The sequence below is a fragment of the Ammospiza caudacuta genome, chromosome 3 (genome assembly GCF_027887145.1).
Source record: "Ammospiza caudacuta isolate bAmmCau1 chromosome 3, bAmmCau1.pri, whole genome shotgun sequence".
NCBI classification, from domain to species: domain Eukaryota; kingdom Metazoa; phylum Chordata; class Aves; order Passeriformes; family Passerellidae; genus Ammospiza; species Ammospiza caudacuta.
The window spans coordinates 64,466,081-64,481,087 of NC_080595.1; the positions used below are offsets into that span (position 1 = coordinate 64,466,081).

Consider the following 15,007-nt stretch of genomic DNA (forward strand, 5'->3'; position numbering starts at 1 on the left):
TCAAAATTTCTGATTTAAAAGCTGTCATTTAGAAGGCTGGCTGTTCTCTTAGTGGTAACATGCAAACAGACCTGCAAAATCCTACCAGAATTTTCTGCTTGAATAATTGTGTTTGGATGAGCAAGTAGAATAACATTATCTGAATTCCTACACCATCTTCTTGGGAAGGTATAGACGAATAGATTTTGTGCTGAGTGTCATAAATTCCCTGACAATTTTGCAAGGCTCTGTGTAAATTTTGAACCACAGAAGGAAGGAAAAGACAGGAAAGAAATACGTACCATGACTGGATTCCTTATGCCGCAGTATATTTCAAAAATTAAGTGTAAATAATATGCATATGCTCAATTTTAGATGTAGATATTGGATTTTTTGTGTTTTTGATAAAAACGTGCTTAAAAATTTTAGAGTAATTAAGTACATCAGGAAATTGTGAGAAGATGGACTCTACCTCACCTGTTTAGAATTTTACTGTCCCTGAGAGGGTTAGCTATACTAGTCTAATTTAGTGCTGTTCACAGTTGAACTTCATGCTATTAATCATGGGAGTTGACTGATTGAATACTCTCCTAGTATCTATGAAAACAAGGAGAACAACTTATATGGTGACTGTTACTGGCTATTCTGCAGAGTCAGAATCACTGGGTACAGTTATTTTATAAACTTTTCGAATGAGACTGTGGGATATGATTGTTGTTGCTGTTCATTAGTTCAGAAGAAAGGCAAGTAGATAAATTGCTAAAATCCAGTGTTCACCTCCCAGTCTAGTTCATAAATCTTCAGTACAGGCAGCTATTTTTGTGCAGGTGGAAAATGTAGTTAATGCTCTGTTTCAGGTCAGAAACTGTTCTTGAAAATTTTATGGAAGATGAGTTTGCATGGATTGAAAACTGTTGGGTTATCTCTTCTCAGATTCACAGGATCAAAAATGCATATATTGATATGCAAGGCAAAGACAGAGTAAAAATTAACACTTAATTCATGATCTATTAGAGTAAGGTTGGCCAAAGGAATTATTAGTCAATAGACAGTCCATTTTGTATGATCATGATTCTGTTATCATGCAAGGTTCTTTCTCAGATCAATAAATTACCTTTTTATAGAGTCTGATGTTCAAGATATAAGAGAGCATTGCACGACTACATTACTAAAAATGAGCATTAAAAATTAATAAAGCAGGTGGTTTTGTATCTTAAGTAATTTTAGAGCATTTTTGCCCTTTTTAGAAATATACAGTAGTTAATTCCAGTCATCAAAATAATTGTATCTCTCCAACTTAGAGATTTTGTGTTAAGATGTTGTCATGGACCATGTCAAAGGCTTACAAAAGTCCAGATAGATGACATCTGTAACTCTTCCCTTGCCCACTGATGTAGTCTCACTCCATTATAGAAAGTTGCTCAATTGGTTAGGCAAGATTTGTTCTTTGTGAATCCTTGGTTACTTGAGTTGTTTTGTTTGGAAAAATCAGCAGCTCAGCCTCCAGAAGAGCCCCTTCAGAGAGCTAAGTACTGATTGTCTTGTGGAGGGTAGAGAAAGCGAGTTCTCAGAATAAGCAGAAGTTTGCTTGCTGCTATAGTCCTTGTGCAATCAGCAGCCAGGAGATATTCACTTACGTGCATAGGTTTAACATGTAGACACAAGATTTCTCTATTTTTCTCTCTGGTTATATATGGGTAAGATCACACATGGTTATTGCAACACACTTTGAGCTATCAAAGTTAAAACACAAGTAATAGGAAATGCTTTCAAATTCATAAGTTTCATTAAATTATTCTGTGCTACATTCAATGGCTGCCTCAAAATAATTATTGCATGCAATACATACAGATTACAGTGTGATTTATACCTATGATTATTTTCATATAGTCCCCAAATGTAGAATTTAGTCTAAAGGATGCATATATTATCTGTTGCTGGAAATATACATGTAATAATCCTGACTTCTTTTAAGTTCAAAGCAATTTTTTCTGTTTATATTGGCAAGACAGGTATCATTTTGCCAGTAGATTTTAGCATTTTGGGTATAGTAGGCTCATCCATTGATTATACTCTTAGTGTATGACTATTCAATGACATTTTCCTCAACTAATTTAGGACTCTGAGGTGCATTTCTAGTGGGCACCAGCTTCATCTCATAAGTAGCCTTAAAGTTCATGGAATGAGTTACTGTCCCTTGCTTTAAAATCCTTAATATAAGGAAACAAGAACAAATGATCAAGCAGTAGATATCCTTCTGGCTTTTCACTGTTGCTCGAAAAACTTGACAGAGAGCTTCATTTTGAAGTTACTGATGATCCAAACCAACTATTTCCTAGAGCGTATATAGTAAAACACCTGTTCCTAAGTTAGCCAAATATATAAACACCCTCAGTAACCTTCCCTTCAGATTTTCTGAGATGTGGATAGTTCTTTTCGTAAAGTAACTTTTCTGAATGAAGCAGCTGTGTGTGTGGCCATGCAGTAGTTTTAAACATGACTCTGAAAAGCACATATATTGCAACTTGCTCTTTCAAGTACTAAGGGTCCTGTCTTTCTCCAGGGAAGTGTGAAACAGGTAATTCTTTCCCCTTCACCCTCTCATCACTAATACTCCTTTGAAAATGCCACTGTCCTGATCTAAGCTCAAGGCCTTTACTGCTGGATGTATTTTTGAGCCTTCAAGTTTTGAAGTGCATCTTCAGGTCAATCCCTGACATTCGTATTTTGAAATCTCTCAGAGACTTGGCCTTAAATTTCCATCCACACAACTAAATCTCTTGCTCCAGCCTTAGTTATTTTGCAGAATGAGTAGTTCTTACCTTTGCTAGGTCAGAGCTGGCCAGCTGCACTCACATTGTACAATTCCAGACACAGCAAATATCCAATTCCTGCACACTCCCTCTTTACCCTTCCCATGTCCTTGCTGTTTCTCAGTACTCCATATAGCAAACATGACTTTTTTTTTCCCATTGGCATATAAAGCCATTTATATTTATCTTAGATTTGTCCTTTGACTCTACTGATTGGTCTTTTGTCTCTACTGCTTATCAAATGTTCATTCACATTTGTCACATCCAGCCCAGCTAACCCTGGACTGGGAGTTGATTCATTTAAAGCATTGAGAATGTTGAATACCTTAATCTTCCAGTTCTGCCTCAAAAGTCATGCCCCTCATTTCCTCTGTTAGACAACATCATATGTGCATCCGACATTAGTTCTAGCTAGTGTGTGTTGTACATGCACACATCTCCTGCCTGATCCCTACTTTTATCCCTTGACACCTCAACAACACATATAATGCAAACAAAAAATATAGTATTCATTCCTCACAGGTTATGTATGCAAGTGTGCATGCAGGCATGTATTTACATACAGAAGGAAACATTTAGTATTTCTCAGCAGATAGAGTTCAAGCAGTAGGTGAGAGAGATGATTATAATGATGAATTCTTATGATGATGATTAAGTTTTATGATTAAAGCACTGCCAGACCTCTCACTGTCTGTCTAGCTCTCGTGTAGTGTCTGGAAGAGAGCACGTTCCTAACTGAGAAGGTTTTTCTGAGGGTAAGTTGTTAGTACAGGTTCAGATACTGCAGAGATGAAGGTTATAGTAATAAGTAATAAAGAGTATTTTAAATAAGAGCATTATCCCTCCCCTAAAAGGTACTTTGGGTGTCTGCACATGGAATACAAATAGAAATTATCTGCGTAACATGGTTAAACCCAAAAAGTATTAGTTACCAATTATCCCTGATAATGACTATACTGGCTTTTTGAATGGAGTTGATTTTCAGGAGAGCAGTAGCCTTTCTCTCATATGACTTCACCTTGGTTTTTGTTCTGCTGCTTTTGGTGACCTGTTGAGAGGCATCCTTCTTTCAGACTAAGAGACACCTTCTGTGTAGTGACATTAGTATGATGATACCAACAGCTTGTAACGCATGAAGATGCTGTGAGGGGAGAAGTCAAGCGGCATTGGGTGGATGCTGGGTGGAGTGTGAGAGAAGAAGGGCCAGAGGGAGAGCAAGCACATGTTGTACCCATTATTGCCGGTGAGTAGAGGAAAGGCCACAGCCTTAGAAAGCAGGAACTAGAGAGCTGAAAAGCCTTTTCTATTCTACAAGTAAGCATCTCAAGCGATTTTACCCCTTGCTAAAACCTTTTTTTTTTTTTTAATATATTTTTACCAGGCTGGAAAAGCTCTGTTCCTGATCCTTTTTACAGCAGGCTGTTATGCAAAGAGGTGCAGACTGAATGGTTGTGCACTTACATGTATATTCTGTTTTTCTCTCTGCTATAACCTGTAGCCTCAGCCCACTCAGCTGTGTCATGGACTGGCTTCATCACTCTGTAGAGCAGTGGTTTGTGGGGTATCTTTCAGGGCCTATAAACAGAAATAAAACTACTTTAAGCTTGGCTTTGTGGATGACCTAATTTAGAGAATCAAAATTCCCAGTAGAATGCAGATCTCAGACCAGATGCTGTAAGGTGAATTAACGTACAAAGGTGGACTGAAACTGCGTGGAGGACAGAAGTACTACAGTTCACATTGTGGCTTGGAAACAAGTGTTTCATTATTTGTGCATAAATGTTTTCTTACTATTCAGTGTTAAATACTCCACATTTAATATCTGAAAAAAATAACATTAAATGAAATAATGGTGGTAAGTTGATAGTCTCTGCTTTATCTTCTGCTTTTTAATACAGTAACTTATTTGGAAATCCAGGTACATAAACACTTCTGCCTATGCAAAGGTGTGTGTGTATACACACACACACACAAGTATTTATTCAGTTGTATACATACACATATACTTGCTGTTGCAAGGAGGGCAACAAAGACAGTGTGGCCTTGAGGGGAAGCTGCATGAGGAGCAGCTGAGGTCACTTGGTCTGTTCAGCCTGGAGAAGGGGAGACTGAGGGGAGACCCCATTACAGTTACAATTTCCTTGTGAGGTGAAGCAGAGGGGCAGGCACTGATCTCTTCTGTCTGGTGTCCAGTGACAGGATCTGAGGGAATGGCCTGAAACTGTGTCTGGGGAGAGTTAGGTTGGGTATTAGTAAGAGGTTCTTCTCCCAGAGCATGGTTTGGCACTGGAATGGGCTCCCCAGGGAAGAGGTCACAGGACCGAGCCTGACGGAGCACAAGTGTTACTACAAAACCCTCAGGCACATGGTGTGACTTTTGGGGATGGTTCTGTGCAGGGCCGAGAGTTGGACTTCATGATCCTTTTGGGTCCTGTCTGACCATGCTTATTCTATTGTTCTGTTTAATTTATGGTCTGTCTACATGTATATGTGTAGATGTTTAAACACATGATGCCGGTATCTATATTTTTACTACTTTATTAAGACACACACATATTTGAAAATTATCACCAAAAATTATTTCCTTGTCTCTAGTGCTTACACATTTAAATAACTTCCTTTTTTGATTAATTTAGCAGCAGCAACAGAAGAACCTGAGGTGATTCCAGATCCTGCTAAACAAACAGATCGAGTGGTGAAAATAGCAGGAATAAGTGCTGGAATTCTGGTATTCATCCTACTTCTCCTTGTTGTCATATTGATCGTGAAAAAAAGGTAAGAAAACTATCTGTGCTGATTGATCTTTTTTTTTCCTCTTCCTATCAAACAAGGAGGGGGGATGTTTTTGTTTTTTACAGGTCTTTAGGGAAAAAAAAGAGTTTTGGAACTGGTTGGTCCTTTTGGTCAATTTTTGGATTAGTTTCTTGTGTTTTCTTTTGGTTTTGCTGTGATTCTTATCTTTATATTTAAGATTCCGATAACTATACATTTTCTCGTATTTATTTCTAAGGATTTTTAAGTTGGAGATAAAAGAATGTACAGATTGTTAAAGTGGGTGGAATTGAAATTCATGGTGTCTTTTTTATTTTTTAAAGCAAAGGAAAAATAATAGCTTATTGCACTTTTCATGTTTTAACCACTTAATGAATATTATTTTCCCTATGTGGCTCTAATTAGTTATTTGTATGTTATTACCCAACTTGCAAAATAATGTAATTTTATACCTCTATTTATGCTCTTGTAAACCCGGAGTTTTTTCTTAAAAGTCATAGTGCATCACTGTAAAATTATCTAGTGAGTCCTTAGTGCATGAAATTGTTAAAAGTGTATTAATTTGAGTGAATTTGAATTTTTTTCAGTGCTTTCTTAGACAGTAAGCAATATCGCCATCTTCTGGCATTGTTCAATGCTATTCCTGCATCCCAGTCCTCCTACCTGTAGCAACTTGTGCTATCCTATTGCTTGGTCAGTGTTCCAAAGCCTAGCCTTCCCAGTAGTTGCAACTCTTTTAACCTGGCATAGAAGTCCATACTATGTCTCTATAATTCCGTAGTTATAGTATAGAAACTAATTCCTCTCTCTCCATGCACCCCTCCCTGGTGGTTCCCCTTCACGTGGCACAAGCTGATTTCTCTTGGAGAGAATGAGCCCTTTGCCTTCCCATGGTGTGTGCGTTGCGTTCCCTTGCCTTTTGCAGAAGTTATAATAAAAAGTATTTTTTGTGATTGTTGCATATAATCCTCTGAAATGCAGCTTGCTATTATTTTTATCAATTAAGATCATTCTATATGTTATCATTGCTGGTTTGCATTAGATTTTTTTAATTTATTGCCTTTTTACAATTATCCCTGGAGATATATAACTTGGAGAAGAAACGTCTGCATTAGAAACATTAGGTATGCTTATAGTGTTCTGTGTTAGTTAGCTACATATGTGATTTTTCCCAAAAGTGCTTTTACTTTTCTCCGTTGTTTACCTCTGTGGCTGAGAATTTACACATATGCAAAAGGTCCAACTCATCATGTACAAAAAAGACAAACAGTCAGCCAGTTGTCTTTATTACACGACTGTTGAAAAACAAAAGTGAAGTTGTTTTTCAGCTTTTAGGAGGAAATCTCTATATTGGAGCTTTGTAGCATGGTATGTGCTGGGAAACATCATCTTAGTGAGTGTTACAGTGGTCCCCTTACGTTTAATAGAAAATTCTCTGTGTGTTCACGTGTGTTTGTGTGTGAGAGAGGGACTGTCTAACACTACAGAGTGTCAGTCACTTCCAGATGTGATTGACTAGTTTTGCAAATAACAAACAAACAAATCCATGTGTACATTTTTCCTATAGTTTTTGCCTCTTTCATTCTGAGTCCTATTAGGCTCAAATTTTCGCTATTGAATTGTTTGGCCAAAGTGGGTTAATTATATCTGTGAAGTGATATTTTTAATTTTCCCTTTTCCCCTATTTCCCTCCTCAGAACCTGTGAAGGCAGTATCCTTTTAGAAATTATCATCATCCTATAGCACATAATATTTCTAAACTCCTGTACTATTTTGTATTCTAAATAAGTGAGAAATTAACCTGCTTAATGAATCTTTAATGTTTGGCAATTTTCCATCATGATAGTTTAATTGGTTGTCTGTTGCATATGTTGTAGGTGTGCCATTCTCCTCCACCTCTGCCTTTAGTGAAAATGGGCACTGTTTTTATACCAGCTTTAGTCAAGGTCTCTTAAAAAAACATAGAAAAACTCTGTTCCTGAGTTAAATCAGTCCATCTAGTGAATCAGGCAATTCATATAATGAAGGCAGAAACAGCTGAAATAACTCTGACACCTTCACACATACCAAAACACACTTCACTTAGTTGTGGTGGGACTAAAAACCGATCCGTCTGAATCATCCTCTGTAGTGTACCTATTCAGTGATCCATTATGTAGTATCCCTTTTGGTACCCGAATTAACCACAGCTTATTAGATGGAAAAGTCAATAAAACAATGGTTTCTGCATTTTTATTAGTTTATTAAGTCGTATGCACAGCCACCAGTATCTCAAATCACTGATTAAATGCAGCATTACATTTTATTGAAAAATGGAGTACTAAGCAGTTTTGTTTATGAGCTTGAGATGTTTTAGGCTTCGCCTGATCATTTTGTACAAATTGGTTTGAAGTTTTCCTGAATGAAGCTCTTAACAGCTTTTAAAGACTTCTACTGGAGTAATCAAACCAGCTAAGAAAAGGGATACTGCATCTTTAACAAGCAATGCCATTTTTATTTTTGAAATCATTGTTGGACTATTTCCAAATGTCCTTCATTTCCTTCCATTTGTTTACCTTCCATGTTTTTAATGCTTAGCATGACTACATCAGCATTTCCAATTGTAAGATTTTCAAATAGAAAGCATATGTTTGCATTCAGGAAATGTGTGGTGGATATGCCAGTACACACATATCTGCTGGAAATGTGCAGTTTTCTTTAAAATGTGTGTACTCATATAGCTACGCATAGTACGCATACAAACATATACATATACAACTGTGTACTGATAAATACGTTAAAGTGAATGACAAGAAATTGTTTTCTGATTAAATGTATTTATTAATGTAACCCTATTTTTTGTGACTGAAAAGTAAAAAGCATATCTGCTGCACAAGATTTGTACACAGCTGTTCATTTGTCATGACATCTAGGCGGTAATCATTATATTATGCTGAACTGCATGTTGAAATTACACAATCCATTTAATTTTCAAAATTTTTGGCAATAAGTGAAATCTCAGCATGTAATTTTCTCAAGTGATCTTTCTAAAAAACAAATCATTTTTATACGCTAGGGTTTTTTTAATTTTGGTTTTGTTTTGTTTTTAATTGCATGGCAAAGTAAGGCTAGTTTGTGCATGAGCAAGTTGAAATGCTAACCAAAGAAACATGAGTTTTTTCAACTTTTTTTTTAAACGCACATTTCTCTGCTTTATTGGATGTGACAGAGTCACGCTTTTCATTCACCATTGCTTCTCTTTTTCCACTGTCTGTGATTTGCTTGCCAGGAGGAGCTACTATTCTTACTCCTACTATCTGTAAGTAGAATACGGGTGACTTACTATTTTATGTGTTTTAAAGATGCAGTATCCCTTTTTAAAAAAGAAAAACAGTCTCTATAATTTTTCCAAAGTTTTATTGATAGTTACCTTTCCTTGTTCTCAGGCTTGAAAAATTGCTTGTATCATTGTTCCTGTTATTCTTACCTTGTTGTTTCTTTTTTTTAAAGGGATATTGTATTTCTAACTGTATATTGAGACTTAGCTTTTTGCTACAGTTTTTTTTTCCATAACTACCATTTTAATTTATTATAATCATAATTTAAGTTGAATTATGATTCACAGCAACACATCACACTAAGGAAAAAAGATCTTTTCCCATTTCCTAGTTAGTGAATTGTGCCAGTAAATCACCACCTGTGTGTTTTCAGAGTATCAATTCAGGAGTGGTCTTGTGTACCATTTTCCTATGCAGGTTGTAGGCAGATGCCAAATGTTTATAAATAGTTTCTGGTCTGCCTCTTCTGAGTTCGAGGTGCTTTGCATACACATTCTTAAGTTGGATCTTATTTTATGACATTGGTTTGTATAAAAGTTCTGCTTCATTGAAGCAAAACTGACTTTTTTGATACTTGCTGACCAAATGAATTTTTGTGAGGACTCTTGACAAATTTGTCTGTGATTGAGCAAGCAGTTACACACATCCTTCATTTTAAATAAACGCATAAAGTGCTTGACTTCAGAGGAGTTCTAAGATGCACTCGATTGCTTTGATGAACTAGTGGTGTCTGATAATGATGCTCTTCCACATTTTTAAGCAGAATTCATTTACTTCTTTAAACAAACTTAAATTTTTTTTTTAAAAGGCTGGTTTAGCTAACTGCCATTCTCTGATTTATTGTGACTAATTATAATTTCCTTGTTAAATAGCAATTGCTTCTACTCAAGATAATTAACCACACAGTTTCATCCAATGATGGAGCACCTTTCCCCTCCAACCACTGTAACACCCACCTGAGCAGATGCACCCAAATGAATCCTTTAGCAGATAATGAGAATCATTTATGCTTTCTGTCAGCCTCAAGTTCTTTAACCTAATGATTCGCTTAACTATCATGAAGCATAGATTGCACGTGCCTATAGCTGAGTGAGGGAAGGAAAAAAAAGGAAAGGAAAGGAAAAAGAAGTTGTCAAACCCCAAGGGAGCCCGGAGCCTTTGAACAATAAAGCTGTCCTCCCATTTTCCAGCAGCTTCGGGTTGCGGTGCTACAACACAATAGGCCTTTTTAGGCATTGAAGCAGAGCATAAGAATTAGAAAGTAGCTACTGTAATAAAGTAATAACGTGAAAGCCTTAATAGCTGTTGATTTATTTAGCGTGGCTAGCAGGTTCTGTTACAAAGTGATGCTTCAAAGAAAAGCTTAATATCATTGAGAGATGAGATGTAATAGTCTTTTTGTTCTGTTTCTGAGGTGACGTTAGAAAAAGGTGATCTTCAGTGTATAGAGACTGTTTGAAATGCTTTGAAACTTAAAAAACTACTTTGAACTAGAAATGCTAGTTTTGTGAAGCCTTTGATAGTATTGGGAAGCAGATATAAAGCTCAAGCAGTTTCACTCTTGGAAGTTCTTATGGTCTTCATTTGTTCAACCAGAGGATCACTTGAACTGGCTTCTCTTAAGTTGGAAGGAATGTGTGGAGTAAATGTATAGAATAAAGCATTCAACAGATTTTTTTTATTTTTCGTGTAACAACTGATACAGAACCCCATCAAACAATAGTTTGATTTAAAAAAAGATAAGTTTAGAGACCACCTTTGAGATTTTTTTGTAGTGAGAATGTTACTGAGTAGTAGTTTTCCAACTATTCCATCTGTAGATGGAGCAAAAGAGGGGGGGAATCTGACAAAATAAGGACATGAGTCTGATTGGTGGAAGAATCAACTATTCACAGGAGGGCTTTATCCATCCATATTTTACACTGTGGTACCTCATCATGAACCAAGACTGTTAACTTAAGAGACAGCCCTGTAACATTTTCCTAATTATGCATTAAGTACTTCTTGCCCTACAGAACAGTGTAGGTCCTTTCTGGTGAACTCTCCCAGGATTCAACAAGTACATGGACGGAAAATCTTCACAAAATCCCAGAGTAGTTTCTGTTGGAAGGAACCCTAAAGATCATCTAGTTCCAGACCCCCTGCTGTGGGCAGGGACACCTTCTATCAGATCAGATTTCTCAGAGCCCCATCCCACCTGGCCTTGATCTCGTCCAGAGAGGGGAGGTCCACGGCCTCTCTGAGCAACTGCTGCCAATGTCCCACCTCCTTGACAGTAAAGAATTTCTTCCTAACATCTAATATTATAATATGCAATAAGTATCTAATATTATCCTTTTCTGCTCTTAAAATATGCATGAAATATTTAGAGTTGGCCATCATTTTAGTGAAGAGAAATGTAAGACAAACACTGTCTAAACAATTACCAGAGCATTTGATGGTATTCTATGCAGAAAAAGCTTATGAAGATAAGCTGTGTTTCAAACATACATTTTCAAGAACTCAGTATATTCAGTGATCATTTTGTCTCTTCCATGTGGTGTCAGATTTATCCATCTAAGCAGGTTGGATATATAATGTGTTATAGTCATGGCTTCAGCTGAAACCAGAGAGATTTCAGAACACTTTGATGCCTGTTACAGGTTTCTGCAGAACCAAGGCCCACCTCATGCTGCTCTGCATACTTCCTGCTACTTGAGATATATGCTTGAAGTTATAATTCAAATATATTATCTGCTTCCATCTGACTCCTGGAGACAATGAAAATCCCTTCCACTTCTTTCTCAAAAGGGAAGAATTGTGCGATATTTCTGAAGTGTGCACTTTAGGGACACTGGCTGTTAATTTGAGGGGCTTAGTTGTACAGATTAGGTTGGTCTTTAACTGTGATGCAGTCAGAGTGTAAGACTGTTAAAGTCAAATTGCGATGTTCCCAAACTTCATGAAAGGGTAGAACGATAAGGGTGGTTTTGTTTTTCAAAGAACCCAAGTTCCAGGACATAGTGTGGTATTATCCTCTTGTATCTTGTATATTGAATGGGCAATACAACCTTTTACATAAAATGTAATATAAATACTTAATATAAATATATATTGAATGATTATGCTTCTTTTATTACTTCATAGGTTTCTTGACTAACAAAGTAATTTAGAAGGTTACATGACTCTTTTTCCCAACAACGCAAGCAAGGGGAATGTATTATCCATTTACAGAATCAAAATAGATATTTAAATGGAGATGGTTGATAAAACTGCATGCACAGATGCTTCTTATTTGTCATTTCAGTTAAAATGTAATTATATTCTCTAATTTGTGTATATTAGTATAATTACTCCACAGGGAAAAAAAAAATATTGCCAGACTACAGAAGTAAGCACTTCCATTACAGCATTTGTGTGTGTACAGAAAACACAAGACCATGACTGTTTCATAGCAGGGTGCACAGTTTTATCACACGCTGAAAAAATTGCACACAAGGAAATAAGTCAAACTTATCAGTCACTCAGAATTATGGAGAATGATTACTGTAGACACTAACATTCATCAAATATTAAGGTGGTTTACTTTTTTTTTTTTTTTTTGGCTGGGCAGTAAACTTGCAAAGAAGCGCAAGGATGCCATGGGAACCACCCGTCAGGAGATGACGCACATGGTGAATGCCATGGACAGGAGTTATGCCGACCAGAGCACTCTGCATGCAGAGGATCCCCTGTCAATCACATTTATGGACTCACATAACTTCAGCCCCAGATGTAAGTAGACAGTTATAAATACTCCAGAGTGTAGGTGAATATAGAAACACAGAAAACAATTCTGCCTTTTAAGGAAAATTTTTTATGCTCCAGGTTTTCCAGGAATGATGGTAAAGCAAAAGGTTGAGTAGGGATGTTTGTATGTTGTCCTTATTTGAATGTGGCAAATTATTTTATTAAATATTTGCATGTGCTTTCACTATGCAATGATATTTGTTTTAGGGAAAGTATCATACTTCTGGAATACCTCAGTTAAAACTTGAAATTGAGTTTTCCCTCATGAGACTATTTAATGCCAGCACGTTAAATATTACTGCACAAGACCATGTCTGTAATGAATAATAATATGAGATCCAAATTAATTTCTATTTTTTTGGCAGTAAGGACATTGCAACAGAAGGAAACATTGACAATTTTCATTGCTGTTTGTGGAGTTTAGAAACAAGCTTGTTAATATATCTGCAAATGTGTACTATATTTGTAGTCGTTTTTTGTAGACATGCCAACTGTCTGGTTGGAAAAAGTTTGGGTTTTCTGACTGTTAAGGGTTATAGCTGCCAGTGTTTAGCACTCTTGCCTCCCAACATCTGCACTGTACCTTGCCAAAAGCAAGGTACTCCACTTGCTGACCGAATATTTCAAGACTCGTGTATAAATTACAAAGGCATAAAATTTTGCCATGGAGCTGGTAGGAGCCTGGGCTTCTCACAGCTCCATGGACTTGTGGCTTGGCTTTAAACAGATCTGAGCAGCCTGAGCTGCTTCTGAATTGCCACCTTTTGGGAAAGACTCTCCATGTCTCTTCTCATCTCCCATACTGCTTACCGTGCTTGAGCAAAATGCATCCATTAAGGCTCTTAAGCTCTTTCCTGGTTGTTGTAAGGGAAATGGCTTTTGGAGGAGGGTTTATTGATTGGTTTGTTGAAGCTTTCCAAACTGCCAAGTGCTAACATTTTAAGTGTCTCATAACAAATAATAAATGGGAGTATCAGCCTCGTGGTTTTCCTACAGTTTTGGCTGGAACAGTTTGAAAAGTCTACAAAGTTTGATGCCTTATTGGCATTGAAATTTGTGGAGGCAGGATTGCAGAGACAGTTAGATATGGACTGTGATGGTGGATCCCAGACTAAGAATTTATCAGAAATTTACATGGCTGTTAGTGAGCTTGGGCTGCCAGGAACTGAGGCAACCTTTCAGATGGAGAGATGTGATGCCAAGAGTCCATGAGCTCCTGTCATCACAGCTGTCCTGGTTGGTTGGCAAAGAAATTGGACAGTTTCTAGCATCCTAGGAATGTGATTTTTTTTGTGTATTGGAGGGTTTGTTTCTTCTGACCATTTTCTGTACTGAGACAAGTCTTCCAAGATTTCAGGTTTTCCTGCTATGTGACAAAATTTCAGGCAGATTGTTTGAGAAGTGGAGCTTAATTCCATTACAGACACTTTGACGTTATAGTTTTTTGTTCCAGACTGAAACGAAACAAAGCCTGGATTCTGCCATTTCTGTCCAAAACAGTGCATTTATCTCTGCATGGTTCTAGTTGTGATAATAAAAGATAAAATTCTATGAATTTTATTCAGACATCTGCATCTGTGTATCCTGTGATTTTCCTATACTCATTATGAACAATCTCTTTGGTACTGAGCATTAAAAAAGCTATTAACAGTAAAAATGTATATAATTTTTTTTAATTGCCTTGAAAACTTTATAGAAATATCATTTTATTTTGAGATTAGCTATTCAAGTATTTCATGAGAGGATGGTTTTAAAAGGAAAGAAGTGAGTTCTGTGAAAGTGAACCTTTATTGTAAAGTGAAAAAAACAATAGTGAAGGAGGAACCCTTTCAAAAACTAAATTGCATGTAATGTCTTCTTTATTTCATTTCAATAAGGATCTCTTGGCTCTTATCATTACATTTCTAAAGTCTGAAATCACTGCCTTTCATACCTCTTTTATTCAGGATGCTTTCTGGAACTGTATTCATTCTGGTTTTCTATTGTAACAAAATTAATGGAGTTTAGTTATCACTTGGTCATACTCTGAAGTATATTGTTTTTGTTCTTAAAAATACACAAATTAAGGGTAATGTGTTTCTTCATGGGCTTTGTTTTCCTACAGTGCCCAATGATCCACTTGTGCCGACAGCTGTGTTAGGTGAGGACCCTAGTCCTTCATTATCCATCCCTGCATGAGTTCTGTCTCCTTGCATGGTTGAACATTGAAACAGCTTGTTTTATGTAAAACTATGCTGTTGCCAGAAAATAATTTCACACTCAGTTCATCAATTCAGAATTAGACTGACAACAATTTTAGAATAAAAATTATGTCCTCATTAAGAAGTTATTCCTAGTCACTGCTAATTGAAGAGAACA

At 36.6% G+C, this 15,007-nt stretch overlaps 1 protein-coding gene across 3 annotated transcripts in view; it reads left to right on the forward strand.

Moving 5' to 3' along the window:
• The window catches only part of PTPRK (protein tyrosine phosphatase receptor type K), a 382,880-nt gene that overhangs the window by 341,348 nt on the left and 26,525 nt on the right, over positions 1–15,007 (forward strand). Inside the window, exons 14-17 of one of the 3 annotated variants that reach the window (XM_058802159.1) lie at positions 5,429–5,567; positions 8,833–8,862; positions 12,474–12,634; positions 14,754–14,789. In XM_058802159.1, the coding sequence (XP_058658142.1) occupies positions 5,429–5,567; positions 8,833–8,862; positions 12,474–12,634; positions 14,754–14,789 (366 nt within the window). The remainder of the gene's footprint in view (positions 1–5,428; positions 5,568–8,832; positions 8,863–12,473; positions 12,635–14,753; positions 14,790–15,007) is intronic. The other 2 variants (XM_058802160.1, XM_058802161.1) reach the window with 2 other exon arrangements.